The sequence below is a fragment of the Aythya fuligula genome, chromosome Z, assembly GCF_009819795.1.
Source record: "Aythya fuligula isolate bAytFul2 chromosome Z, bAytFul2.pri, whole genome shotgun sequence".
Taxonomy (NCBI): Eukaryota; Metazoa; Chordata; class Aves; order Anseriformes; family Anatidae; genus Aythya; species Aythya fuligula.
In genome coordinates this window covers 40,882,574-40,910,138 of record NC_045593.1, presented here as the reverse complement: position 1 = coordinate 40,910,138, position 27,565 = coordinate 40,882,574, and the positions used below count along the sequence as shown (strand labels likewise).

The following is a 27,565-nucleotide window of genomic DNA, read 5'->3' as shown; positions in this document are numbered from 1 at the left end:
GAGAACCCTAGATTGTTTAAGTGCTTCTTAACTAACTACATGAAATCAAATGACAGCAAAACCAACGTTCATTATCATGATTTCTAGCACTGTAGTTTTAAAGTCAAGACCAGGAGATGATATGAGGGTGATATGGGATGAAGTTTACCTGCTCAGTGAAATAGTTCTAAACGAAGTAACGTAGGCTGTCAGAGAATCAGGCAAGGTGTTTATTGTGGTCCGTCTTGGTGTATGTGTGGGGGGAAAAAGTAAATTTGTAAGATTGGCCAAGACAATTAGATTTATCAGTAAGTCCAACTCAGCCCATGCTTAAAACATTCAATAATAATTTATTCAATAGTCATTTGTGGAAGGTGCATTTGATTATTTTCTTCTATACTGCTGTCATAAATCATGTAGTAAAGCAGAAGCATCAGAAGCATTGTTCTTGCAGTACCTTTTAAGAATGTTTGAAGTATACAGTGATATCCATTCTGCAATGATGTGTATGTTGATTTTGAGTTTATTTCAGTGTCTGAAGAAATTGGATAGACTTCATCTGTTAAATTTTGTGTGAATTCTGGTGTAAATTTGGCCTCTGCAATTGTTTATAGCTTTTCCTTTAGTGGCTTTGTTTAATCTTAATTCAGAAGTTAATAAAAATAAAATAACCGTGAGAATTATTAAACGGCTAAACATACATGTTAGATTAAAATACTAACATTTACAATGAAAATGTGATTATATTTACAACTGTGTTATTCAATAAGATAAACTCTATTTTCTTTTACAAATACATTTATGAAATGTATTTTGCTGCATAAACTCTTTTATTATACATACTGAATATCTTTATGAAATACAGCTCTAGAATATGCAGTATGTCTCAGCTAAATAAAACAATATCTACAATACCATTATTGGGCTGTATTCCTGACTTCTAAAAAGCTGACTAATTTATCATTTGTGTACTCTCCTAGTTCTTGTCAGTAGCATCTCAGCTCAGCTGTTCATGGGGCATAGACATTGACAGCGGGAGGTGCTGTTTTGAGAAATGTTCAGCATAAAATAGTTTTTTGTATGAAATACAATACAGTTTTTCTTATGTTAATTTAAAATGTAACTTAAACATTTAATATTTTGAGATCTGGCCATAATGCGTGAAAATAGGGATTGATAATAGCTAGGGATAACAACAATATACATGTTACAGAAAAGTTAGGTTTGTTTTTCTGCTATCTAGTTTATGATTTTTCTTTGCCTATTGTGTAAGAAAACCTTAATGTAGGAAATTCAACTGTTGATCCAAGATTACAAAATAATTTAAGTTTTAAGTAAAATGACATCTTTTGTGTTTGCTGGTGTTAGTATTACTGCAGAAGGCAGCAGTTATGTCCACAGGATGTCCACAGGAAGTGACAGATCAATACTTTAACCAAATGTCTTTCTTGGTGACTGCTTTTGTATTTTTCATTATAAAATTAAAACAAATAAACAAACAAAAACCCTTTAAATCCTGCAATATTTACTGAGAATAGTGACATTTTTGTGCAGAAAAAACAACAGTTTATCTGCTGTGTCTTAAAATATTCATTTTGTCCCATCTGTTTGGCAAAGCATGTGCATAAACACCTTTTGAACAGGCATTTAAGTGACTATTATCACTCTAAACATTACGATAGCCTATGTTATTAGCACACACTGTTGAATTTTATACCTTCTGCTATGTACCATGAGCCTAATCCTGCAACTATCAGTCATTTTAAAATGTAGGAACATTCTGGAATTTTGATTTAGTTAAATCAAGTGCTGTGTAAGTTTCTTCAGCTTTTATGTGCTCTGGTTAGATGGTAGCAGGGAAGATCCTTCTGATAACTGTGTGCAACTGGATATGCTCTGAAGCTTGCTTGAAGTCAAGTGTCTGACTAGAAACTTCAGAATTTATTTATACAGAGATCAAAATGCAGAATATGATTCAAGCTGAAACCCTTCAGTCACTGTCCGAGTACTCAAATTTGGAGTAACTTAAAACACCAGCTGTAATGTTACTGAAGAATGGAAATTTTCTTTCTCTTTAGGGACAGATAAATTTTACTCAGAAAGATCACTGCTTCTGTATACAGAATTATTCATGACTTCCATGACTCTCTGAATGTATTTTTTATTGTAAAGCTGTTCCATAAATGTTTCTTACCAAAAAATATCCTGTCTCCTGCAACTCTATAGATATTGTGTAAATTTTATTTTCTCTATTCAAGTGAACACAAAAAATGTCTAACCTACAGGCTCTTTGATGCTAGAAAAGCTGACATTCGTAACTCCTATGTATATCGCAACTATTGCGATGTCTTACTTCTTGAACATTTTTTTCTATTCTGTGTAGACTATATAAATAGTGTACCAAGTAAAAAAATGCCTTTGAGGCAATTTTACCCTGCTATGTGGGTAGAGACTTGTATTATGTTTGTCCATAAGAGATTCTCTTTAAGTATAAATATACTATTTTTTTAGTCCTGAAACCAGCCCATTTATGAAATAATTATAAGTTAAAGTTGCTAAGCACAATGAATGGAAATTCCAAAAGATGGAATTTATTGACTATGATAATTCTATTAGAAAATATCCAAGGTCTTAGATTTCTAGAATATTTTTCCTGAAAAGTATCCAGTTTATTTTTTTAATTATTTTTTTCTGAAGAATGATTCTTAGTAATTCGAATCTCAAGATTTTATTTCTCCATGTTTGTGAACTATGTTTATACAATAACATCATGCTTTGAAAACTTAGCTATGGAGAGAGATTCCTTTCTCATACTAGTATAATTCTAATGATTTATTTTTTATTTTTTTTTATACTAAGCCATAAAGCTCTCATTACTGTTCAGGTTAAAAAAATAAATAAAAATAGTGGTAGGACTGAATACTTACTTCCTCTGTGATCAACCCACTCTTAATGGATTAAAATTTCCTACATGTACCTGGTAGCTACCCTCCAGGATTCGTTCTGGAAACAATATGAACACAACATTTATGCTGATATAAAACAGGAACAAGTTTATTGAGGCCACTATGCTTATACCAAATGAAAACTATAATAGCTGATAATTTTATCTTCTAAATGAAATCACGTTATTTGCATTGTAGAGATGGGGCATTCAGGCATTTAAACAACCCTTTTGTGAGATGGGGCATTCAGGCATTTAAACAACCCTTTTGTGTTTGGGAGAATGTTACCTTCCATCTTTACAAAAGAAGTAATGAAATTGGTACTGGTTTGCGGTTTGTTTGGCTCAAGTCTACCAGGATGATACAGCTAGTACTAGAATCTGGCAGAATTCTGTCTTCCTTGCAGGATAATGTTTCTTCTTTTGCATTAACAACTAAACCAGTTGAAGAAAAATCTGTCCTACATGGATTCTAGCTTTGCCAAAGCTAGAATCCATGCTTTTTTTTTTTTTTTTTTTTTTGCCTTTTAAGCAAAAGCTTAAAGTTAGTATCTATTTATTGCCAGTTTGGGTTCTTTTTGCAGAAGGACAGACCTCACTACTAGGTGTTCTTTAATCTGATTGTTACCTTTTTCTTAGTCACATTTCCAATAAATTTTCAGAAAACTTGGCTCTCCCCTGCCAACAAACAAACAAAACAAAACAAAACAAAAAAAAACACAGAAAAACACAACGTTATAGACCCAGAAAGGTAAGCATTCCACAGGGAGGCTTCCTGCAGTCTTTACCCCTTTCTTTTCACTACTGCAAGCTCACCAGAATGATCTGCATTCTGGGCCTGGATTGCACATCCAGAATTGGATTATTTATTTATTTATAGGTTTCATGGATGCCATACATCTTCATATGCTGATTATGTTTGTGTTTCCAAGTATTTGTCCTAGACTAGAAATGAAAAAGGTTAGAATACACTAATTTAGTTCCTGAAATGAGGAACTGTTAGGTCGGCTCTTTGACTCTTAGAACACCGTGGATTTAAACTACCTGTGGATTGTTTAATCTAAAGAAGGGTTCAGGGATTAATTTGAATAAATGGCAATTGTACAAATACTGATTGGTAAACTCCTGCAATTGTGCTTTAAAACAAAAAATTGTAACTGAGCACTAAGTGCTGTCTTTTGTCTGATTTCATCAGGAACAGAATCCTATTCTACTGAAAATGTATTGTTTTGGCCTTAAAAGTTTGTCATCTATATATAAATAGCACTAGCATGGTTGTTTCTCAGCATTTGCTATTAAACAAGACTTTCTAAATAAAGAGACTAGAAATAATTCAGAAACGAAAAAGTGATTTTCCTCTCACATCTCTCCGTTGAGTATTTGCCATATGGGTTGCTCAGCATCACACTCTCAGCAGGTCTAATTTATGGTAAACACACAGTGAGTGAACAGGAAAAAAAAGGCAATGAAAATATTAATATTCTCCCCACACCCCCATTTTTGTTTTTTCTTGTTGTGTTGTGTGTTGTTTGTGTTTTTTGTTTGTTTGTTTGTTTTGTTTTGTAAACTGAGTTGAAACACATTCAGGTTCAGCACGTATAACTGTGGTGTTCCATTTCGTATACGTGTATTTGCCCCTTGGCTGGGAATTTGTGAAGACAGAAATGCTGAGTTTGTCTTGCCATGAGGCTGACTTGTTGGAGCCGCATGTGAGTGATGCCCCTGGCTCCAGCCGGGCCTGCTGCCAGGCCCCCTGGGCCCAGCTCTCTCCATGATGGGCCGCTGGTGAAAGCTTGGCTGCTCTCGCAGTAGCATGAGGCGTCCCAGCTTTTTCCTGGGCCTCTGCAGGAGGATCACCAGCTGAGTGAATGAGTTGATGCTCTGGTCCATTGCTAGAATTTGGAACAGGCAATGATGGAGATACACAATAAATAATAGTATGGATTTTTTTTTTTTTTTTTTTTATCTTATTTTCTGAGACTTAAAACTGTGGAAATCCCTGGTATCAATATTTTGATGTTCCCATCTCCTGAGATCTCCCGGGTGTATCTCTTGCTGTTGGCATACATGCTTGCTTTCTCTCTGAGGTTTACCTTCTCTCTCTTGGCACTTTCCTGCCCTAACTGGAACCTCTTTGGAACTATGAGAGGAGGAACCTCAGGACCTCTTTGGAACTATGTCAGCCTCACTCCTGAGCATATCGGCATAGAAAATTGCTGGAGAGCAGCACGAAGTACTGAGCATGTACCAGTAACTCAAGTGCGCCCTCTTTCATCAGTGCTTCCAGCTCTGAGAATTAAAGGATTTTTCACATTGCTATATTTAAACAAACAAATAAATCTTTGTTTTACAGTTAGGAACAGACACATTGTACGGTCATCTGTGCAAAATAAATTTCATTGCAGAAACAGATACATAGTTCTGAAAAACAGAAATTGCTGACATTGCACACTTGTAATTACAAGTATGAAACAGCTAAAAGGAAAATACCGTAAAAACAAACAAACAAATAATAAAAAAAAAAATAATAGTTTAAGTCTTGTCCTCTGCCTTATGATTTGTACAACAGAACTCTGGGTATAGAATAGACCTTCCTTCCTCCCTGTTTGGATACTCTCTATTCTGGGAAGGAGCCTGCACATTCTCGCCTGGGCATTCTCATTCCAGATCTGAGGAGTCAGCCAAATAATTGAGAACTGTGCATGCATCATATTTAGAGGAAACTTCAATAGTCATTTTTTCCAAGTCTTCAAGACACGCTGCTTTGCTTGCAACATCTACAGGTGTTAGGTTCAAATAAATATGAAACTTCCTTTGGATCCTGTCAAATGTTTGTCTGAGGTCAACCAGTCTCCACAGGTAGGTATATATAAGATCTCCAGGCTGCCTATTTAAATTTTATATTGGTTCTTGCAGTAGTGTATGATTTCTCTTTGTTCAGTCTTTTGAACAGGAGTTAATTGGAATGGGCAGTTTTGTTCCTCTGTTTATTCTTGGGTATTTTATACTCCTCCAGTATGCTGCATTTTGTTGATCTCTATGAACTAATCTGTAAATACTTGTAGATGAATAAATAGAAAATATTGGTTGTTTTATGGTCTAGTATGAATTCTTCCTTCATGTATATCATTATCCTAATTGTTTACAGTGTTCCAGTCAGTTACACTTACACAGATCCTCTGAGGTAATGGAGTTGTGTTTTTAGTATAAACCAATATTTACTCAGAAGTCAAACTTCAGGCTCACTTCCTGTGGACTTATAGTACTATCAGTGCACCAGTAAAATCCAAAGTGTGATTTTCAAGATGCCCTGGTGGGCAGAACCATGAAAGTAGTTATTTTACTAATTTTTATATAAGTATTTAAATTTCTATGAATACCAGCTATTTCAAGTCAGGTGTCACAGGTGACTATTTTGGGGTCTGTAGACTTTGTGCTTTCACCAGCTTAGACAAATGCCAGTTTATCTTGTCTTCTGTCAGCTGGAATGGTTGGGAGGTTAAAATAAATTAAGGGATGGGGGATCCCCTGTGTACTGTACCCTTAGTTGTTCTGAAGTCATATTCTGAACACACATAAAATGGCATTGAATCTGCCTGTATTTTTGATCCATTATTAAAGACTCAAAAACCAAGCATATTTTCAAATAGTGTTCTGCACAGCCAGTGATGTGTCTATGCTTGATGTCATTATTCTTCATAAAATGTGATGATAATGTTATCTGTTAACATAAAAACAAAGTTTGACTCCACAGAAGCAGCTGGAAATGGATAACCACAATATGCTTAAATCTGCTAGGAACGCACTGTTTGACATATACAGCTAAAAGTTCCTCATATTTAGGAATTCTTTTAGGCAAAATACTTGCACTAAGTCTCAGCTGGTGTGCATGTAGGAACATTCACTTCCCAGTGGTAATGTGGAATTTGATTATTATTTTTTTACCTTTTTGTATATATTTAATGGATTGAAACACTTCAAAGAAAAAAAAATACATACATTTCTGGTCCTAATCTAATTCAAAGGGGTTTTATGGTTCTGATGTTCATGCCTTTTCTCATGTTTTATGTATAGCTAAATGAGAAGGCTATGTCTTGTCCAAGCTAGTGGGGAGCAGAAACAGTCCTTCTCCATGACATCCATGATGATGATCAGTAGAGAAATGATAAATGGTTGGGTGGACACTGCAGGTGATTTGAAAAAGATTGGCAAGTGGGTCATGTTAACAGCCTCATGACCCAGCAAGCGAGACATGTTAACGGTCTCAAACCTATTTTGTATTTGCAAGTTGCAGGAGAAGGGTGTAGATACTTCATAAGACTGGGTGTTCCATGCCTGCAACTCCATTCTAGTTTAAGACTTGTAAACTATGGTTATCATGCTGTAGTGTCTTGTGCGTAGACTCTGGTGATGTTCCTGCAGTTGAAGTGGGTGGTGGAAGAAACTGAAAGAAGGCTTTCAGTGGTTATGTCTGATCAGAAGGGACACTCTAAGAGTCAGAGAAAAGATACAAAATCATGGTAAAAGAGGAGAATGAGTTAATACGGCACAGAACATAAGGGCATAAAACAATAAGCAAGGTATAGGGTATGCTATACACCTTCTCCATGAAGAAATTCTTCCTAATGTCAAATCTAAACCTACCCTAATGCAGCTTTTCTGTTGCAAGACCATTTCTGTGCATCCTATCACTTGCCACCTGAGAAAAGAGACCAGTACCCTCCACTCTGCAGGTACCTCCTGTTGTTAAGAGTGATGAGGTCTCCCCCCAGCCTCCATTTCTGCAGACTAGGAGGAACAACATGGGAGCCATGAGAAATACAGGGTTGTCTCTACCTACCTCCTGTGTAATGTGTTGTTTTTTGCTTCTTTTTTGCTACATGAAAAATGAATTAGGCTTACTCTGTTTTGTCTTTAATTACCATTTTCTTTATTCTAATGCATTATGGTGCTCATTTCTGTCTGTGAGGGTGCATCTAGTTTTCTGACTCAGGTCTTCCTTGAGAAATAAATTTCTAACTTTCTGAAAATCAGGCATGTTCAGAGAGCACCTTGTCAAAGTGTTTTTCAAATAAATTGAGAGAGGCTAGGGTTTCTCTGTATGAACTATATCAATGAGAAGGGTCATTGCATTCTTAAGTTTGACTAATATAATTACTGTAGTGCAAACATAAAAATGGGCTCATTTCCAGCTGGCAGTAAAATCCTTTTCCAGAACAGCTTATTCTGTGTATGATTTGGCATAATCTTTGCAAGTTTAAAACTATTGACAGTGCAGGCTTCAGAACTGGAAGAACTATTTGTGGTCAAGGTCAACTGAAAGAAAGGGGCTTTCAGGAGCTGAGTAAAGTAAAATTCTCCATAGGGTATCCTTGAGGTAAGATACAGTGTAGTGTCCACTGAGGTAAGGTGTAATTTTATGACTATGAATAGCAATGCTGTTATACCCCAGACATAACCTCCTTGGATGGTGCCTATAGTAATATATTTTACTATTTGGGCAAAGCAAAATGAAGATCAAGATTATACAATATGTGACATTAGCTGCATAATTCCACAAATCAAAGAAAGCTAGATTAAAAAACGTCATGCATGTACAGAACATATTTAGTATTAGGTCTTAGTTGATAGTATTCCATAATCACAGACAGGAAAGCTGAAGCTCTCAGGTGATTTAGTTACAATAAGGAAATACAGAGTTCAGTGGAAAATCACTTATTTAGGGTCAGAAGATAGGAGCTTTGTTTTGCTAAAGAAAAAATTGCATTAGTTTTGCAGTATCTGTATAACACTGTTTTTTAATGGTAGTTTTAAAGATACCCTACTGGTAAAGCTTTAAAAAAAGGATCTCTTGACCTCATGAAAAAGTTAGTTATTTGGAATGTTAAATGCAATTATATTGACATATGGTGATAATGTGATAAAGCGTAAGGGTTAAAGGTTGAAGGAACCATGGCTTGGCAATTAGCAATGTAAATGAAACATTCATTATCCAGCATGCTGAGAAGTTGATGAACTGTACAATAAATCTGAGCCCAAGTCACTACTGAGATAACTCATTTCAGACATAACAGTATTTATTAGGATCCTGGACATTGTTTTGCATTCTCTGGTGAAATATCTTGCTATATGGAAATACTTTATCCATTAATTTATGGAAATAAGTCAATACTAAAAATTTATAAGGCCTTACGCAATTCTGCAAATAATACCAAATAAAGATGGAAGGCACACTGGAAGACATTGCAGCTTATTCTTTCTGGAATGATATTTGATTAGAGGTATTGGCATCTCTCCAATGCATTGGTATTGGTACTTCTCCAATGTAAATTACATCCAGTATGTAATTGTGACATATTAACTTGTTTGAAGCCATTTTTAGTCTTATGAGATATAACAAATTAGAACCTGACCAAGTAAGCGTAGAGCAAAGCAGTCAATGTGTAAGTTCCACTTATACATAAGAGTGTTTGGTAATTTTTTTTGGTAAATTTACCAAATTTTTGGTAAGCATATAGGATGTAGGCTTGTTTGAGAGATGTTGCTGAATATGTTTACTCAGTATTTATAAGTTCCATGAAGATTGGGACTGAGTGTTATCAGACATCATTACAGTTAACTGTTCATGTGCCTCTTTTAGAATAATGCTGAGTACCAATAAAACCAGAGCTAAATTTATTACCTTCAAAGTAGTAGTGCTATATTACCTTGTATACCACTATATAAGGTAATAGCTGTTCATATAGCTGTTCATCAGATGAACAGCTAAGTATCATTTCCTGTAAAAGCACAAAGTAGTGGATAATTTGTTCAATAAAAATAACTAGCGATAACTTAAAAGAAACCAATACACACAAATCAGAGCCAGTTTTCATTGAGACGACAGAATATTATGTTCAAGTGACTGGTGGAAAGATTTGATGGTTTTTTTTTGTGTGTGTGTGTGTGTGTGTTCAAAATGTTTCATAATCATGGTACCAGGTACCATGGTACCAGGGTTTCATAATCATGGTACCACTTTTAAAGACTACCAATTTATTATGGCTACAGCAAGTGGTATATTATAATATTATATTTTCTGCTCCAACTTTTCATCCATTTAGCATTGTTAAACATTTTGCATTATGTTTTATTCTAAATAGATTTCCCACTGTGGAATAGACAAATTTTTTAATAGTAAGAGAAAGTGTTTTAGTGGGTATGTATTAGTAACATAAACTCCAAGGGTGTGCCACATCTTATTAGTTTTTGTGCTACTTCTGTGAAATTTGATTCTTATGAATCACTATGAATCCTGAAAAACCACATAATGGTTTATGTATTGTGCCCAAAATTCTCAGTACTCACTTAATCTCCTCCTCTATGAATATTTGATGGATATCATTTTAACTTCCAAGGTATAAGAAACATACAAGGCAACTTCTAAGCAGTGTCGGCTGCTTTTTCTTTCCTTTTTTTTTTTTTTTTTTTTTTTTTCCCTATTGATTTATTGCACAGCAATCTATCCATACATGAAGCATCCATGGTCTACATATGAATGTTAGGGTAATTGCTTTTCAGCCTGTGTAGCCTGTCAAATACCTTACGCTGTCCATTTCTTTTTTGAATCCTTCTAGTCTTCAAATTCAATTGGAAGTTGTTTGGGTCAGCATGGTATACAAGGTGGAGAAGCAGAATGTGTTGTAAATCCTATAGGAAGCCTCTAACAGTGGCAGGAATTAAAGTTAATACACTGAGTTCTTCAAATAGGAACAAAAGTTTTGACCTGAAGTCTGAGTATTGCATTTTCTAATTTTCAGCTGTTTGCTTTAGGTACTATGTTTTAAGTTTTACTGTTCCTTAAAAAGCTAATAAATTTGAAAAGAAAGCTTAATAGAGAAGATTCGTAAGCTTTCAACTCCTATCAGAGCTATCGTTCAGACTTCATTTGCTTTGTTGTATTTTAAGCTGAGCTTAAAACTTCCTTTTAGACAACCATGGAAAATCCAAGGTCTTTCATTGTGGTAACATGACAGTCCAAGACAAGTAGGCCAAAAAACTGTATAGCTTTTCCTACCTTTCTCATGTAGATACAAATTATGGTGATACCTCAGAATAAGTCTAAGTATTGCAGTGTCTTTGAACAAACCTTCTGGAAAGATCATAGATGAGGCAAAGTAAAAATAAGGCTCTAGGAAGTAGCAAAGCAGGAAAACTAGCAGGAAAACTCCTTTTTCTCTAGATCTGCAAAGTTCTCAGTTAAAATCAAAGATACTTAGTGACATATTCATAGGTAGGAGGCTAGCATGGAAGATATAGGGGTCCACTGGTAAATGGGAAAAATTCCAGTCTTGAAACAACATTTTTTTCTTATTATTTTTTATTTTTTTCCCTGGGTAGGCCACTGTAAAGTATCACTTTGTTCTCAAAGAAGATGAAATTACCCATCAAAAAACAGGCTCTTTCCAGTATGCTAATGTGTAACTAATAATTAGTAAGAGTCAGACTGGAGGTAACCTTGTTATCTTTTGATGCCACCTGGTTTATAAATCAGTTGTGGGTAAATGCAAATAATTGGTGCATTTATTTAAGTCACAATTCATATATAGCTGATCAGAGATAGAAATTACTTGGTCACATTTAGATTGTGCTTTCTAATTGCTTCTCTATTGTCAGCTGCAAGGCTGAAACTAGACCTGCGAAGATAAGCATAAGATAAGAGACCATAGACATATTAGACCACGTGTCTTGGCAAAAAAAAAAAAATATATATATATATATATATATATATATATATACATATATATATATATATTGTGGTAGTGTTGTTAAGGTATTGAAAGGATTAGGCAGAGAAGGAGGTAGCTTTCCATGTAGATCTTCATGAATGTTGAGGCTCTCTATGGGAAGAAAAAAAGAAAAAGTAAATTTTCTTCTTTTAATAAGTTTCTTGATTACTTGAGACAGATAAGTGCCTAAGATAAGACCTCAGAGATTTACCTGCAGAGGTAGAATTTACAGAACCTGGCTGTAGTTGAAGTTTACTTATAAGCTGATTCCCTGTGGAAACATTTATAGTATGGGTGAAAGGTGCCTTTTGGTAAAGTAGCTTCCTTAACACTACTTGCAAACAGTACCCACTTAACAGGTTATTGATTCATACCCTCCTTACTACATACCAACTCCCTTATCTGCAAACCATTGTGGAAATGACAGCCTTGATTTACAATTTTAGTGGTAGCTTTCTGCTGTGGAAAATTGGAGCCATCTACTGTCCTGAGAGATCATCATTGAAAGTGAAGTGTATGTTTTTTCTGGCTTGTCCTGTATCCTCAAAAATTTTCCAGTGTTTGTTGCTAGTAGGATATTTGATAATGACATGGATGGAAAATTAATTAGGTCTGGATGTTTCTGGAAAAAAAACGTATCTATTAGTACATATACTAAAAAGCATTTTTACGAACTTCAGCATTAACTTTTACTTACAAATTTGTGTTACTTATGCAGCTTGAGAATCAAGAAAAAAGCTGATCAAACAGCCATCTGCAAGAGTGCAAGGTCCAAAAAATTCCTTCAATAAAACTAACATTTTTTCTGCTCAGTTTGTAGCTTCCACTTGTTGTTATGTTTTCTCTCTTTTTTCTTTCACCCCCGCCCAAAAAAAAAAAAAAAAAAAAAAAAAAAAGAGCTGTTTATAATAAAGTACAGTTCAATTCTGAATGTGACTCAACAGGAAAAGCATGGCAAGGTCCTAGTTTCCTATTTCTGTTTCTCATTTCAGATCTAATAGAGATTCAAACATACACGTGTATGATTGTACCAACAAAAGAAAAAAAAAAAGTGCTTTTATTTTTATATCTGGCAGCTCTTCAAGTTCAGTTCAAACTTTGGAAGCCTTTCAGGATCTTTTTCCTCTAGTGATTCTCCTGCATTTCTGCAGGCTGCATTATGCCACTGTCTGCTGGCCAGTTGCCCTGTTTATGCCCTTGTGATACCTAGCATTATGTTTCAAAACCTTAAACAGGTGTAACTACATGGAACTAAACAAATAATCATATGTCATTTTGAGACATGGAATAGGCTATAATCCAGGCAGCTGTTCCTCAGTTGTGATGAGCTATTCATGTGTAGGGAGACAGAAGAAACATATAAAGCTTATTTGCTGCTAGAAGTTGAAAAATACACACTAATTTGTTTAGCTTGTAAGGTTCCCTGTCATTTTCATTACTGTGGTAGTTGGTAATGTCTTATACACGTATACAAACACACCCAATGTGAATAAGGCAGCATTTATGTGTAGGTTGAACCAAATGATTATAAATGAATTGAGGGATGTCTCCTGGGATTGGACATAAAGGTCTTGTAAACTGAAAATTTTATAAACAAACAGCTGTTGGGAAAATACCATTATGCTGTAATAGCTGCTATTAAAATCCATTAGCAATCTTGATGGCCTGTTTGAATTTGATGCATCATTTGCTCTGACAGCATTTCTTTCTAAAGAATTTTGTAAAATATATGTAGATTATGAAAGACAGTGGTAATAGACTAGGAGATTAACACTGATTACACATTGTACTTCAATGTGCCAATCAAGCTTTGAAGAATGCTGTGTATCCTCCAGTTTAAATGTCAGTGGACTAACAGAAACACATTAACCTGAACAGCTGCAAAGCTTTCTCTGTGACTGTAGCAGAAACACACAGCTCTGATGAGGTGAAATGTTTCCAGGTTAAAACCTTAGGCAACAAAATAAATCTTCAGTTGTTACTAAGAGTAATAACTGAATTACTACAACTCCTAATTGATGTCATGCTGTCATTCACCAGTTCAAGCACCATACTAGATACCAGATGCCATAGGTTTAATGTATGGTCTGTAGACTGTGCTGCCACCAAAATTACTAAGACTTCTAATGAAATTTTGAAAAATCTATGAGCTAAGAACTATCTAAAAATTCTTGTATTTCAGAAACAGTTTAAGTGTCAGTATCTTATGCAAACTGTCCCTTCAGAAGCCGGTAAGAAAACCCATGGAGTGGAATTTGCCTGTGTCTATGTACAAGGGTAGAGATGCACATAACCTTATCATGGATGCTGCAAGTGCACCATCTGGTGGATTAGCAAGAATAAAAGACTAAAGCTTGGTGGAAAAATCAGATTTTAAACATCATTTGATCAAGACTTCTTGTCTGCCCCCCCCCACTTTTTTTTGTAATGCTCACACTCTGATGATGTAATGCTTGCTGCTGCACATTCTTTGTTTCCTGTTTCTTCTTGTATCTTCTGTTTTCCAGTGTTTTATTCTATGAATGCAACATAAATTAACCAGGAACTCTCTACAGTTACTATTCCCTTACAAACTCGTATGCCAATTTTATGGAGACCCTGCCTCACCTCTTTCTACTAGTTGTTTTGTCAAATCTTTCTCCTCTCCCATATCTGCTTTTTGCCAAGAGGACTGTCAAAGGATGCCATGTCTTTTGCTATTTCCTCTCATCACTCATTTTCTCCTTCCTGGTGGAAGTACAGAGGTGGAGATAAAACACAGACAGAATGAAAGAACAATGCTCTGCCCAAGTGCAGAGCATGCAGCAGAGACATGGTCAGTTGGTTTTGCAAGAGGAAAGTGTCAAAGAGTGAGCACTTTATAGTAAACTGATGTAAGTTGGTGCCCTTGTGTCTGTGTAGATCTGGGCCATTCTCTTATTTTATTTCACAGAAAGGGGGGTTAAAATTTTGTTTCTGTTAAGGGTTGTGATAATAGCATCTTCACCAAAAGAGCTGTAGATCTGTGATACCATTGCTTGTTCTGTCTTCCCAGAGCTACAAGAGGCTAAAACTAGAGTAATATTGTAGTTGTGTCATTTAACATGCAAGTTGTTAAAAGATGCTTTACTTTACTACTTACAAGGTACTGCATATTTGTGATAGTATAGTAAGAGTTCTGGTATATGCCTCTTTTTAGCACTCATCAATGGATGGCTTTGCAACATATAGTGTAGCAGAGGTAAAGCACTTTTGTTATTCCTCCATATGGATTCTTTCATGGTTTAAAGCAAGTCTGGATGCCATTTAGAGCCCCATTTTTCTCATTCGCATGTTATCATTTTCTAAAATATTTTCAGAAAATAAATGAGGCCTTGAACCATCAGGCATCAATTTCACTAAAGAAACTGAAGTGAGAGCATTCTAAAACTGAGCTGACAGTGTACAAAATCCTTAACTCTGGGCCTCAGTAATAAGGTGCTTGTGCACTTCTTTTTTTTTTTTTTTTTTTACTTCCATAAATGTCTTCACTTCAGTGTTTTTAGTATGTCCTTAAAATGTATTCAGATCTTACTATTAGAAATTTGGCTGCCCCATGTTTACTTAATTTCCATAAATGTTGAGACAACACAAATTTAACATTTAAAGAATTGTTTTCAAAACCTTGGTCTTAAAGCCACAAATTTTCAAGAGACTATAGTGAAGTTAATGAATAACAATATATAACTTGGTCAATAAGCTGATAAATTTGTTAGAGGAACTTTTGCTTTAGTATTGCTGATACGTACTTCCTTTTTCCTTACTGTGTTAGATGCTTCAGAGATCATGCATGACAGCACTCACAAGGTAGACGGTAAATAAAGGTTTTTAAGGAACTGCAGCTATGCATAGCATGCCTATGGTTAATTCAAGCATGTGATGTTACTTTGCTATATATTTACTTTGTTGTTAATTTTTTAGTGTGTTATTTATTGAGTTTGTATTTAAATATATTTATTAACTATACTATCTGGCTCTACAATTTACCTATCCCTTTATTCAGGTAACTAAGTATTGGACACAGACAGATTAGGCTTAAATTAAGATTGTAGTGATTTAACTGCTTCTTATAATTTACAGCCTGTTTTTGTTTGCCAATACCAACAAGATTGGGGGTATTACTCTGCTATTGTTCTTTAGCCAAATATATATATATATATATTATATTATATATTATATTATAAATATATATATATATAATATATATATATATATAAAATATATATATATTTTTTTCTTCTTACACAGTCTTAGACATCCTTCTAAACATTGAGGGTTCCAGGTAAGTATCAAGTAAAATTTGATCCATATTAAATGTATTTAATCTCCTTTTGTCCCTGAGGGCAAGTGGTTATTAAACTAGATTTACATCCAAGTGCCATCAGAGCTGTGGTCCTGTGCCTGAGTGGTTAACTCTGAGTTGGACTCAGGGCACTGCCTTGCATTGTGCCTCAGTTTTCACTTTAACTCATCTATGGAGAGAGCAATGCATAACTTTGTGAAACATACAACTTGAGTAAAGCACATTTGCTGGAGACTTATGCTTTGTGTGCCAGTAGTCATCCAAAATCTGTCTCAAACACAGCTTGTATTTTGTTCTCAGAAACTTGAATCATCTAAAGATAAAGTCTTCTGTCTTAGCTACTGTAAGCATAAAACAGAGACAAGGGTGCTGCTGCCGAACTAGTGCCCAGCATAATCGTGTCTTCTGACAGGCATTGGCAAAGAACTTTATCCTGTTTTTGCTTGGGTTAGTAATGACTCCTTTTATCTCTTCTGAAGGAACTGACTGTTTAACAAATGAGTTGCTAAAGGCATTTTTCTTGTGTAACTGTAAGTGCTTATTAGAAGAATCCTTAGGAAAACTTAAATGATTTACAAAAAAGACTGAAATGATTTACAAAAAAAAAAAAAAAAAAAAAAAGAAGAAGGAAAACAGAATTGCAATTATTATTTGTAAGCAAACTGGCTTTTTCTTTTTTGGTGGCTAAGTTTGGTGTACCGTATTTGATAACCTCTGTTCAATTCCTAGTTTGTATTTAGGAACTGCCAGTGCAAATGAGATTAAAGCCAATTCCACTGAAAACAGACTGAGCCCTGCTTGTATCAGTGTGTCTTGAATCAAGATGTTCAGCTTCCCCAGCAATGACATGAACTGAATGAGCATGGAAAATGAGCTACGCTTGCCTCTAGTTGTTCTAGATGAGGGCTACCCAATGAGGCAACATGGGCATTTTGTGGCTAAGCAAGATGCCAGAGAGGTTGTTGCAAAAACAACAATCCAAATAATTCAAAATGCATTTCTAAAAAGTGTTTACATAGCAATGAACTTTGACTCCCTTAAAGGACATTTTGTTAAACTTGGATGCCTGAGAAATGTGTAGGAAGCTTATGGGGGGAATTACAGGTACATCGTTGGTTTTTGTCAAAATCCTTTGAAGTCAGTGGGAGGTTTTCCTTTAACTTCTGGTTCTTTGCATTCTGAATTGGCTTGTTCTTTCAGGTTTACAGAGTGAACACCTAATGGTAATAATTACTATTTTAATTATTTAATACTCAGAGATCCCGGTTATACAGGAGCATTTCAAAGCGGATCTCAGCTGCCTAAATGTAAACACCTAAGTGAACCAAAGGATAAAGGCTGAGGTGTAATCAAAAACATTTTGCTTTAACAGGAAATGTCAGTTAGAGAAACTTGGGGCAATAGTCTTCTAATCTTTTAAAAAGTTAAAATTAAATTACTTAAGTGGTATCTGTGGTTCTTGCTGAACATGCAATTGCATTAGGAAAGAGAATGAGTTCATGACTGGTACTAGAGGAAGTAAAAAGTAAGTCAGGAATTTCTAGACTGGAGAAAGAAAATGTGCAGGAATAAATAGGCATTAGAAGAATGAATGGAAGAAGAACAGTTTTTGAGAATAATGATTTGAATTCAAAAGACTAAGAGAGGAGACAAGAAGCTCATTTAGAAAAGCTTCATTTAGAATGTCATTTAGAAAAGCAGAAAAAGAGGTGCCTGAAAGATATACAGAGCTTAAACAATTTTAAAAGGTTGATGAAAAACAAAACCGTAAAAAATTAAAATGTATTAAAAGGACTAGGTCTGAATCCTTCACAAATTATTCTTTTTATTTATTTATTTAAATAATTATTTTTTATCAGCTGATCATTTTCAAAGTAGGGTTTTTAATGGGGAAAAAAGGTGTGGGTCCTACACAAACCTGGATGCCTGGATATGCCTGCATCAGTAACATCTTGCTAAGTCACTTGCCTGCCTATGTAAATAAAGCGAAATAGCCTTAACAAATAAGTAACAGTGGTTTATTTGTTCCTATAGTTAGAATGTGAAATGCTTACATGAATTAGCAAAGTAAATGTGATGAAACAAAATCGGTAACGTGGGATATAAAATATAATCTTTGAACAACTTAAAAGGATGTAAGGTTAATTTGCATGGATGGTCTCCATCTGCATGACTGCATTGCTTTGTAAGAAACACTCAGAATGAAGGGAAATACTTCCAAAAGATTTTTTTATTTATTTATTTTTTCCTCCTGACAAACTAACAATTTCACTTTAAATACCACTTGTTTGTTGAGAGTGCCACACTGGAGAAGGAGCTGCAGGTTTCCTTCTACTTCCTATACGCAAATGAGCTTTTTTTTCCCCAGTGCAGTGGACCTAAGAAAGAAGGAAGGTGACAGAGGCACAGTGAACTAGAATGCTGCTGGGCATCTCAAGAATGTCAGGTGGAGACATTGGCTCTGTCTGGATTACAGCAGGAAGTCTTGCTGCACTTTTCTCTCCTTTAGCAAGGAGGGGGCAGGGTTGGCTTCCATTGTAGAACAGCAAGCAGTTATTGCCTTCAGGACCAACTATGCTACATTATTCCTAAATATGCTCATGGGTGAGGACCTGATGATTTATTAGCCTGAGTGAAAGTAATTTTCAAAGATTAGGAGGACATGTGTGATATATGAAGTAGATAAAATATAAATGATATAAATACATACTTATTTTTTCAAACTGCCTGTGATGGTATTTGTTTACAGTATTGCTAACTTTTTGCTATTGAGACTGTTTTTACACTCTAGTCTTGCTGCCTCCACACAAAAAAGTGTTTTTTAAAGTAAGAGTGGAATCACTCTTTCATTCCTCTATAGGAGCAGCAACTAAAGAGATACAGCACTTTTTGTAAAGACAAAATTATATGCTTATGGGAAAATGGCAACAGAATATCATTGCCATTGTTACAATGAAGTAAGTCTCCATTTCAAATTTAAGCTGCAGGCATTAAAAGCACCCATAAGAATAGCTCAGCATTTTTAAACCATCCTGCCTTGGCATTTTTTTTCCCTTGATTATATCTTCAGGAAGAATTAACGTTTTGATACAACATTTGTTCATGGATTTGCAGTGGTTAAATCAATAGTTAATGAGGTTCGTCGTATAATTTGAGCTTCTAGTTTGTTTATGCTAGACCAACTTTATCCATACTCCAAACAAATTATCTCTTATAATCACCAGCCTGAAGATAAATCTCTAAATGTTTTTCTGATGATAGTGCTGTGGTTGGCAGGTGTTAGAAGTGCCTCCCAGGGACAAAGATTGAAGATGGGCTTGTTCTCACAAATCCTTCAGGCGAGGTTGTTTAGCTTTCTATCCTGTCATCTGCAGAGGAGCCTTGTATGGTGCCCTGCTAATGAAATCTAATAGGCAAAGGTCATATATCTTTATGAAGAAAAATGCAACGCTGGTGAGTGATAAATGTGCTCCATGGGGTTCAATGGACGATGCTCAGCAATAAAATCCGTGTTTAAACTGTGTTTCAAACTGCTTGTCATATCTCTATTTTTTGTGCCTTAACTACTTTAAAAAAAAAAAAAAAAAACCACAAACATTTCTCATTACAAGTGATGGAATTAGATAAATACATAAATAGTTGAATATGTATGCAAAATTGTCTACATAATTAAAGAAATAGGTAGGAACTTTAACTGGGTAATTATTTTTGAGTATTCATAGCATGATGAATAAGATAGCTCACATAAATGTCCATGTCAGTGTTATCCCTAACTATTGAGTTTAGTTATAAAACACCTATTGACTAGTGATAGAACCACAGTAGGTAGTGTGAAAAATGTGGAGGTTTAGGTAGATTCTCCAGATAGTTGTAAATCAAAGATGTCTCTGGTAAATGTCAAAAAAAAAAAAAAAAGCAAAAACAAAATATGAGGATATATGTGCAGGTATAAGATTGCAGATAAAACTTTTAAAGAATGCAAGTCAGCCCCTTTAAGAAATTGCTAATCTGAAGTTAGAAGGAATTAAATAAACCAGATATTGTTGAATCACTGCTGTTTTTGGAGAAGTTACCAGTTCATTTGCTATAGTTATACTGCTGAGCTATAAGACAGTTCAATAAATCAACTCAGGCTTGATGGATTCTACAAACCATTGCAATGAGTGCGTGGAAGAGGAAAGAAATCTCTTAGTATTCCCTCTTTGACAAAAGGGTATGCAAAGAGCCTGAATGGATGAATGGTTGATTAATTTTGCCAGAAATTTTCTTGACAGCCAGAAATGTGTTTTTTTGTTACCATGTTTGCATGGGAGTTATTTTGTAAGGTATGAATTATGGCTTATGAATTTACACCTGAGACTTAGCTGGCTAAAATAGACAGTTCATGGTCAGTATGTAGATGCTGGTGATGTTTCTTATGTTTTAAATCATCAGCTCTGGCAAGACAGCCTTTTGCTTGGTGCCACTTGCTAATCAGTCAACAGTGAAATCAAATATTGTATGTGATTAAATGAACCTTGTAACTGAAGTGGTAGGTTGTGTCTTTTCAGTATTTTTTAATTGATTTACAAGCTGTGGAAAAATCAGATGAGGTAACCTAGCATTAGAAAGCAGAATTATACAAAGGAAAATAAAAAGTATATCCTATGCTTTAACCACATGGCCTGTTGAAAACTAAGACATAAGAATTATTGTTTCCCATTTTCTTATAAGCTTCTAAGACAAGTAATATATTAGATTGTATATACTATTCTGTACTTTAGCATAGAGTTTTTTCTTCTTCATTTTGTACATATTATGTGCATATTTTTTACAGGTGATGTTTGCTTTTAAGTGTGGTGCATGAGCAGATCCCAGAATCCCTTTACCTTTAGACTTTTGATACTTACACCTGTGGTTTCAAAATACAAGACTGCTTTCTGTGCAGTTTGCTTCAGAAAAGCACGTATGTACTTACCTCAGCCTTCAAAATGACCTGGTGGGAATACATTTTACCATAGTGTGAGTGCATTTACCTGTAGCTTCCTTCTTACAGCAAGTCATATTGCTACAATTACAAGTTTTCTGCTTTGTCCCTTTAACTATATTATGGAGGCTGACTTTTAAAGACCCACTTCAAAACAGAGGTGTCATGTCATTCCCATGCATGTTGCAACAGTATTCACACTGTTACATGTGCTTCTTTATACAAATCACTTGATGTTTTTTTATCTCATGTAGTAACAGCAGTACCTTCTCAGGACACCTCAGTCCCTTCTGATAAGTTTCATTCTTTGAGGGTATGTGCACAGACACCAGAGAGCCTTTTGAACTGTTGTATTTCAGACAGTTAGTTATACTGCCTTGGCAGTCAGGGGAGATTTGTTTTGCTTATGAATAAGAATTTGTGTTCCTTCAGCTGGTGATTCCAGTCCTCATTCTTGATAGTGAACCCTGCCGATGGCAGGTGCTCCAGCAGGAAGGAGAATGTTCTAAACCAAATGGGACATTACAACATTCCTCTGATATACGGATGTCATAATGTGTTGTGATATGTGGAGACATGGTAACCCAGCAGCTAAATTCAAAATGTGAATAGTGAATTTTCCTCTGAAAATATGGAATAATGGAACTGAAGCTGGGTTGCTTGCCTGAGCAAATTTTAATGTATACATATATTTAATTTAACACAGACATCTTTATAAGTACTAGTAAAACACAGATAAAAATATGTGAGCCTGAATTTGAATACACAGAATTTGTACTTGTATAAAGTGTGAGGAAAAGCATAGTTGCAATCTTCTTTCCTGAAGAGTGGATCATTGTTAAGACGTACTAACAAAAAATAGAAGAGTGCTGTAGAAAACGTAGTCCAGTGTGAAGGAGGCTAAAAACACTTCCCTTGAACAAAGCATGATTATTTCTTTTATTATAGATGAATTCTTTCTTCTTTGCTTTGTTTTTTTTTGAGTTGTTCTGCCTTTGATGAAAATGACAGACACTGCAAGAACACAGCTGTCACCTACAGTAAAGGGCGTGAGCTCAAACAGACACCCATGACGAATTCTGCACAGTGTTTCACAGTCCTATACTTCCTGGTTAGATTTATTACCAAGTTAAGCTAAAGATGCCTGAAGTTGAATGTCAGTTGTACAACAGCATAGCACAAGCTCTCAGATGCTTGTTCTCGTGCTGCTTGGTTTGGGACTGATACCGATTTCTCTTTGGAAACTTTGGGCAGCGGCACTGAGAGTAAAGGGCTGGAAACTGACTGCAAAATGAGCCGCTACTTCTGTTCTTCTCAGAAGACTGATAAATACTGGTATGGCAGTGCTGATATTTAGTATATTGAAATGCACACTAGAAAAATGTGTGCATTGAAATGTGTTTCCTTATAGAAAACATGAGTCCTGCCTAATGTGTTTGCACCAGTGGTGTTGATACAAAGAAAGGGTCAAAAAGTGAACACACTTGTCCGTGTTTCTGGTGCAGTCTTACAAGCACTCTACTGTTTATACTATTTTCTGACTTTTAGTGACCTTACCCAAAAACTTTTATAAAAAAAAAATAGAATCTTTTTTGCTTCTTTTTGTTTGCTTGTTTGTTTTTTAAAATTTTATTTTTATTTTAGGCGGGGGCTTCTAGTAATTAGCTGGATTTACAACAAATGGCACACAGACTGTTAGCTCTGCATGTGTGCTATAACATTGGTGTTTACCCTATTATATTGCAATTTAAGTATGTCATAAAGTTTTATCAGTGATCACGCAGAAATAAACCGGAATGCAGAAGTACTGACCATGAAATATTAAGAGAATACAGTGTGAAACAGTATGTATTGACTTCTGGATAGTGATAATTGTTTTGATTGTGAAAACTGTAATGGGATACAGTGATACTCCTCATTTATATTTTGTGATGGTTGGGTATTTTTAGCAAATGAGTTGTCAGCAGAAAGGCTTCATTAGACCCATCAGGGTATCTGCCCATGAATAACGAATCCCAAACTATACTGACAGTTTCCTTAAGCCAAAATGATGGAGCACCTCTGACAAAAGCCATATTGTGCTCTCCATGTGAAGAGTGTGAAGAACAAAAGAGACAGTTTGTTCTTAATTTGGTCAGGTTAATATTGACACAGTTAGCTCAGAAGAATCCGAAGTGTGTGTAATATACGTTTACAGTGATCACTTGTGTAAATGGCTGTTGGCTTCATGAATCAGAAAGTGTAGCAAGGGAGAAATTACAAATTATTTCTGAATATTTCTCAGAGAGTTTGATTAATTTAGAGGCTTGTACAAGTTTGTCATCATGTTCGCTATTAAATTAAAAAAAAGAGGTTTCTATAAAAAAAGTTGAGTTTCAGAGAAATAAGTTCCAATGTACAACCTACCTATAATTTGTATTGCATTTCCCAGCAAAAATGCATAATAATTGAAAGCAGGTCATGTTCAAAAATGCTTCAAAATCTGCGAATTTCTTAAGCTTTCTCATTCTGTTTAGCTGAATGATTTAAAAAAAAGTTTCAGAATATTCACCATATTTTTATGTTGTAGCACTGTATTTATATGCATTAGACAAGCAAATGCACAAATTTATTACAGATGCTAAGATACTAAATTTCTACAGCATCTATATTGCTATTAACTATATTGCCAGTGGGTATGTGAAATACATTTACTATTATATTCTATTTATTTCAGGTATAGCACATTTCAAGTAAACCAGCAGTCCATTCTTTGTTACAGGACATTTGGAGGGCATTATAACCAATACTACTTATATATGCTGTACCTGCTGTACACTGCAAATATGAGTTAACCTTTAAGCCAAGCTATGCTAATAAAGTAAGGAAACAAAATATAAAATGTATAACTGGCTGACCTTTGTCCTGGTTTGGCACCAATCCAGTGCATTTCCTCCTATGCTAGTTCATCAACACATTTTACAATGCTTGTAGTTAATTTGGGATGTATCAGCTTAACTGTTAAAATGAATAGCATTTTTTTTCATTTTTGAAAGAAATGTTTTATCTTCTGTTAGCATTTACAATATATGCAACATTCTGGTTATTTACTTAGGTTAGCAAATTTGTGGAAGAGTCCATATGTCTACTATATCTTTCAATACATAGTCTTTGTTAATTTATAAGATTTTGTTGTTTATGGAAATCCATTTATTTGAATGTTTGAATGACTGTACTGTTTGAATTGTGTCATTGGTATTAAGTTAAAAGAGTATATATAATAGATGTTTTAGGGGGTGGGAGTAAACTAAGTTTCAAAAGTTGATTAGTAATATTTGTTAGCACTAGTAAAATTACCTTTGCTTACTTTAAAATTAATGATTGAAATAATATTTTCATTTATAGTCCAGTCAACCAAAAAAAATTCTTCAGATAGAATGAGGATGCTGTAGGATGTATAATCTGATCTTGTCTTTTTTCATTGCTTAGTCAGCTGCATTTTCTAGCAAATCTTTTTGACCCATTTTTTAACAATGTCTGTTTACCAAGTGTTTCATTTTTAAGTTGTTACTTCATTAAGTAACATTACTTCATTAATAGATGTAACAACTGATGAGAAATATTTATTGTTAATTATTCAAGTTACAATGTTTGGGAAAAAAAAAAGCAGCTTGCATTCTCAGGTATTATTTGAATGTTAATAAGTGTTTATGCAGTAGTGGTGTGAGAAGCTTGTCCCTTCGTCCTGATTCCACAGAATAAATATAGTTGTGGGTTTCATACCTTTGCTGAATAGTGACTATTTTGTTAGGAAGTCTTCTGGGGGATAAATTTTGTGAGGTAAAGTTCACGAAATTAATGGATTTTCTGTAATCAGCATCATCTTGTTTGACCTGGCCTGTGTTTTGACATACCTTAATGACTTTATCAGTATTACTGCTGATTTGATGCCACTGTAAAACATACCTAACATCATAAAATAATCCGAATGTTTTGTTTAAAGACGTGGTGTACAGCAGTAGCATAGCTAAACCCTTTCCCATGCTGCTCTGAGCAGTCTCTTATCACTTGACAGTGTTTTGCACCAGGCGGCACTGCTCTGTCTTGATCCCAGTAAGAAAGACGTGCAGACTCTGTAAGGTATCTTTTAAAATACTATGTGCTAGAGCTAATACTACAGGGAGAGAACATTACAGATAAACTTATGTCCCTTTGGTTGCTTTGAACCGTGAGGGGTGTAACATCAAACAGGCTCTGACCCATTACAGCATGCTGGGCAGACCTTGACTACAGAATAGATTTCCCCCTTTTGGTCAGTTGAGGTATTAAAAGTTTGCTTGTTTGTATGTTTGTTTGTTTTCAAGGAAATAACTCCATTGGTTGTTTCTACTGTCAAACAGAAAGGATGTTCTCATGAGAACTCCATGCTTCTCTGTTAGATAAAGGCAAGGTCACATGGATGGTGCAGTCACCAGTACTGAGTGGGAGCTGTTGCAGGGTCCTCTCTTATAGTTAGATGGTGGAGCTTATTCAGCATCCAACGACAGTGAGCAGCACAGCACAGCCGGAGGGCCACGTTGTATGTGCTGCATGCATAGCTCAGGCCTGTGCCTTTTCAGATTATCTCTTTAACCTTTAATGAGTCTCCCAGTCAGGAGCACTACAGGTAGCACAGCTGGCTACTTCACCACTTCTGACTAATTGTTCTTTGCTGGCTGTCAGCCTCAGCACTTGTTCTAGCATCCTTGGTCTGTATTTTTCAACAGCGTAAGACAAAGCCAACTCCTTTCTTTCAGCATGTGAACAAGAGAGTTACTTACATGGCATTAAATTGTTGCTTTCTAGTTTTATTATACTGATTTACAGAGGTGCATTTGGGGAATATCCATGTATTATTTGTTGTTATTAAAACAGATATTTTTAGTATGGATGACCAGTAGACATTTTACATGCTGACAGTGCTCGTAGATTTCTTAAATGCTGGTGGTGGTCTTTGTTCTGCACAGATTCTGGGTTCTGAAAAGTTCATGAATATGGTTAACATTGCTTCTGTCTGTAGTTCCACCTTATGCCCAACTATAGTAGTTGCTGTGAATATAATGTCTGTGATCAAATATTTTCAAAATAATTACTTTACCCAAGGTAATGAATTACCTGAGAATAGGGATTTAGATAAGGCCATGTCAAGATCTCCTTTATTCTGTCAGAAATGAATGCAAATTAAGGTTAGGATGAGTGTAGATGCAATACAGAAGCTATAGCATCATGAGGCTTGAAGGCTAGATGTTTTTTAGACTGATCATTTATCTACCTTACATACAGTCATAAACCACTGTACAGACTAGATCCACAATTGGACCATGTCTTTCCCTGTGACCTACCGTCAGCTTGAATTGGCTGTGAGTGAGCAGCTGAGATAAGGAGTTACTGAGGATCTTACATATATTAAGGAAGATCTTCAGATAGTTTTGAATCTGTTCTAGTTCAAATTTTTTATTCCAACAGTTCATAAGTATTCCAACTGTGTTTAGGACTGCAATAACTGAAGTCACTTTCCCATGCTTAAGCATGTTTTGGGACTTTTTCGAATATACCCAGTACCTGAGCCTTCAGAAAAATGTTACCAATTTGGACATTCAAACTTTATTCCTCATAATTCTTCACTGTATTTCCCTATTCAGGTTTCATATCTGAATGTCCACCAATAAACTGATAGCTGACTTCTGCTTGTGCCGTAATCTGCATGAATCTCACATAAAGCGAATTGTGAAGTGCTATACAAACATCAAAGCAGAACTTCATTACTAATCTAGGCAAGAATCTACTTCCAAAGCATTTGAAAAATAGATTGTTTTAAGTTCAACTTACAGGGAGGGAGACACATTTTGTGGACATATCTGAGCAGATTAATGAATAGTATTTGTATATATCTTACCAAAACAGTAATTTATCAGGTAGGAGACAGATGCAAGGGAATAACATGCCAATCTGCATATACAGTTGTTTTGTGTTTATGATGAACTGCTGTTTATTCAGGACTAGTGTAGCTTGGCAGCATCAGAACAACTATAGCATATGACATTGTGCTTAGCTTGAAGTTGACAAAAAATTTCTCAAATACAAACAGAAGCATAATGGCAAAAATAAAATTTCTGAGAATGTTTTCATTTTCAGTTCTCTGAAGTGATGACTGAAGAGGGATATTTGCACTTTGTGCATTATATCCTCTGGCCAGAAAGAGAGATGTATGGTTTATATTGCAAAATCTAGATAATTCTACATTGCACTAGTCTAAGTGGAATTCTCTTGCCAGTTACAGCAACTGAGGTATGCTAACGTTTCTTGATATTTTCATTACAGATTTGTATGGGATGAGCTAGGAAAATACACTGACGTTTCTTTGCATTTTTTACCATATTTCAGGACTGTGTGTTACACAGGAGTCTCCTTGGTGAGCTGAAAGCATTCATAGATAAATATGGGGTTGATGTACTTGTCATTTTGGCCAACTCTTTGTCAGATGAGGAGCGAATGAAACGGCAAATTGCAGTATACTCGGAAAACTTAGAGCTAGGCAATCAAGTAAGTACCTGGAAAAAGAATCTAAA

The 27,565-nt window shown here is 35.2% G+C and overlaps 1 protein-coding gene across 2 annotated transcripts in view; it reads left to right on the top strand.

Annotated features, from left to right (window-relative positions):
• PRUNE2 (prune homolog 2 with BCH domain) overlaps nucleotides 1-27,565 on the top strand; it is a 138,259-nt gene that overhangs the window by 53,593 nt on the left and 57,101 nt on the right. For both annotated transcript variants that reach the window (XM_032205327.1, XM_032205325.1), the window contains exon 7: nucleotides 27,381-27,539. In XM_032205327.1, the coding sequence (XP_032061218.1) occupies nucleotides 27,381-27,539 (159 nt within the window). The remainder of the gene's footprint in view (nucleotides 1-27,380; nucleotides 27,540-27,565) is intronic.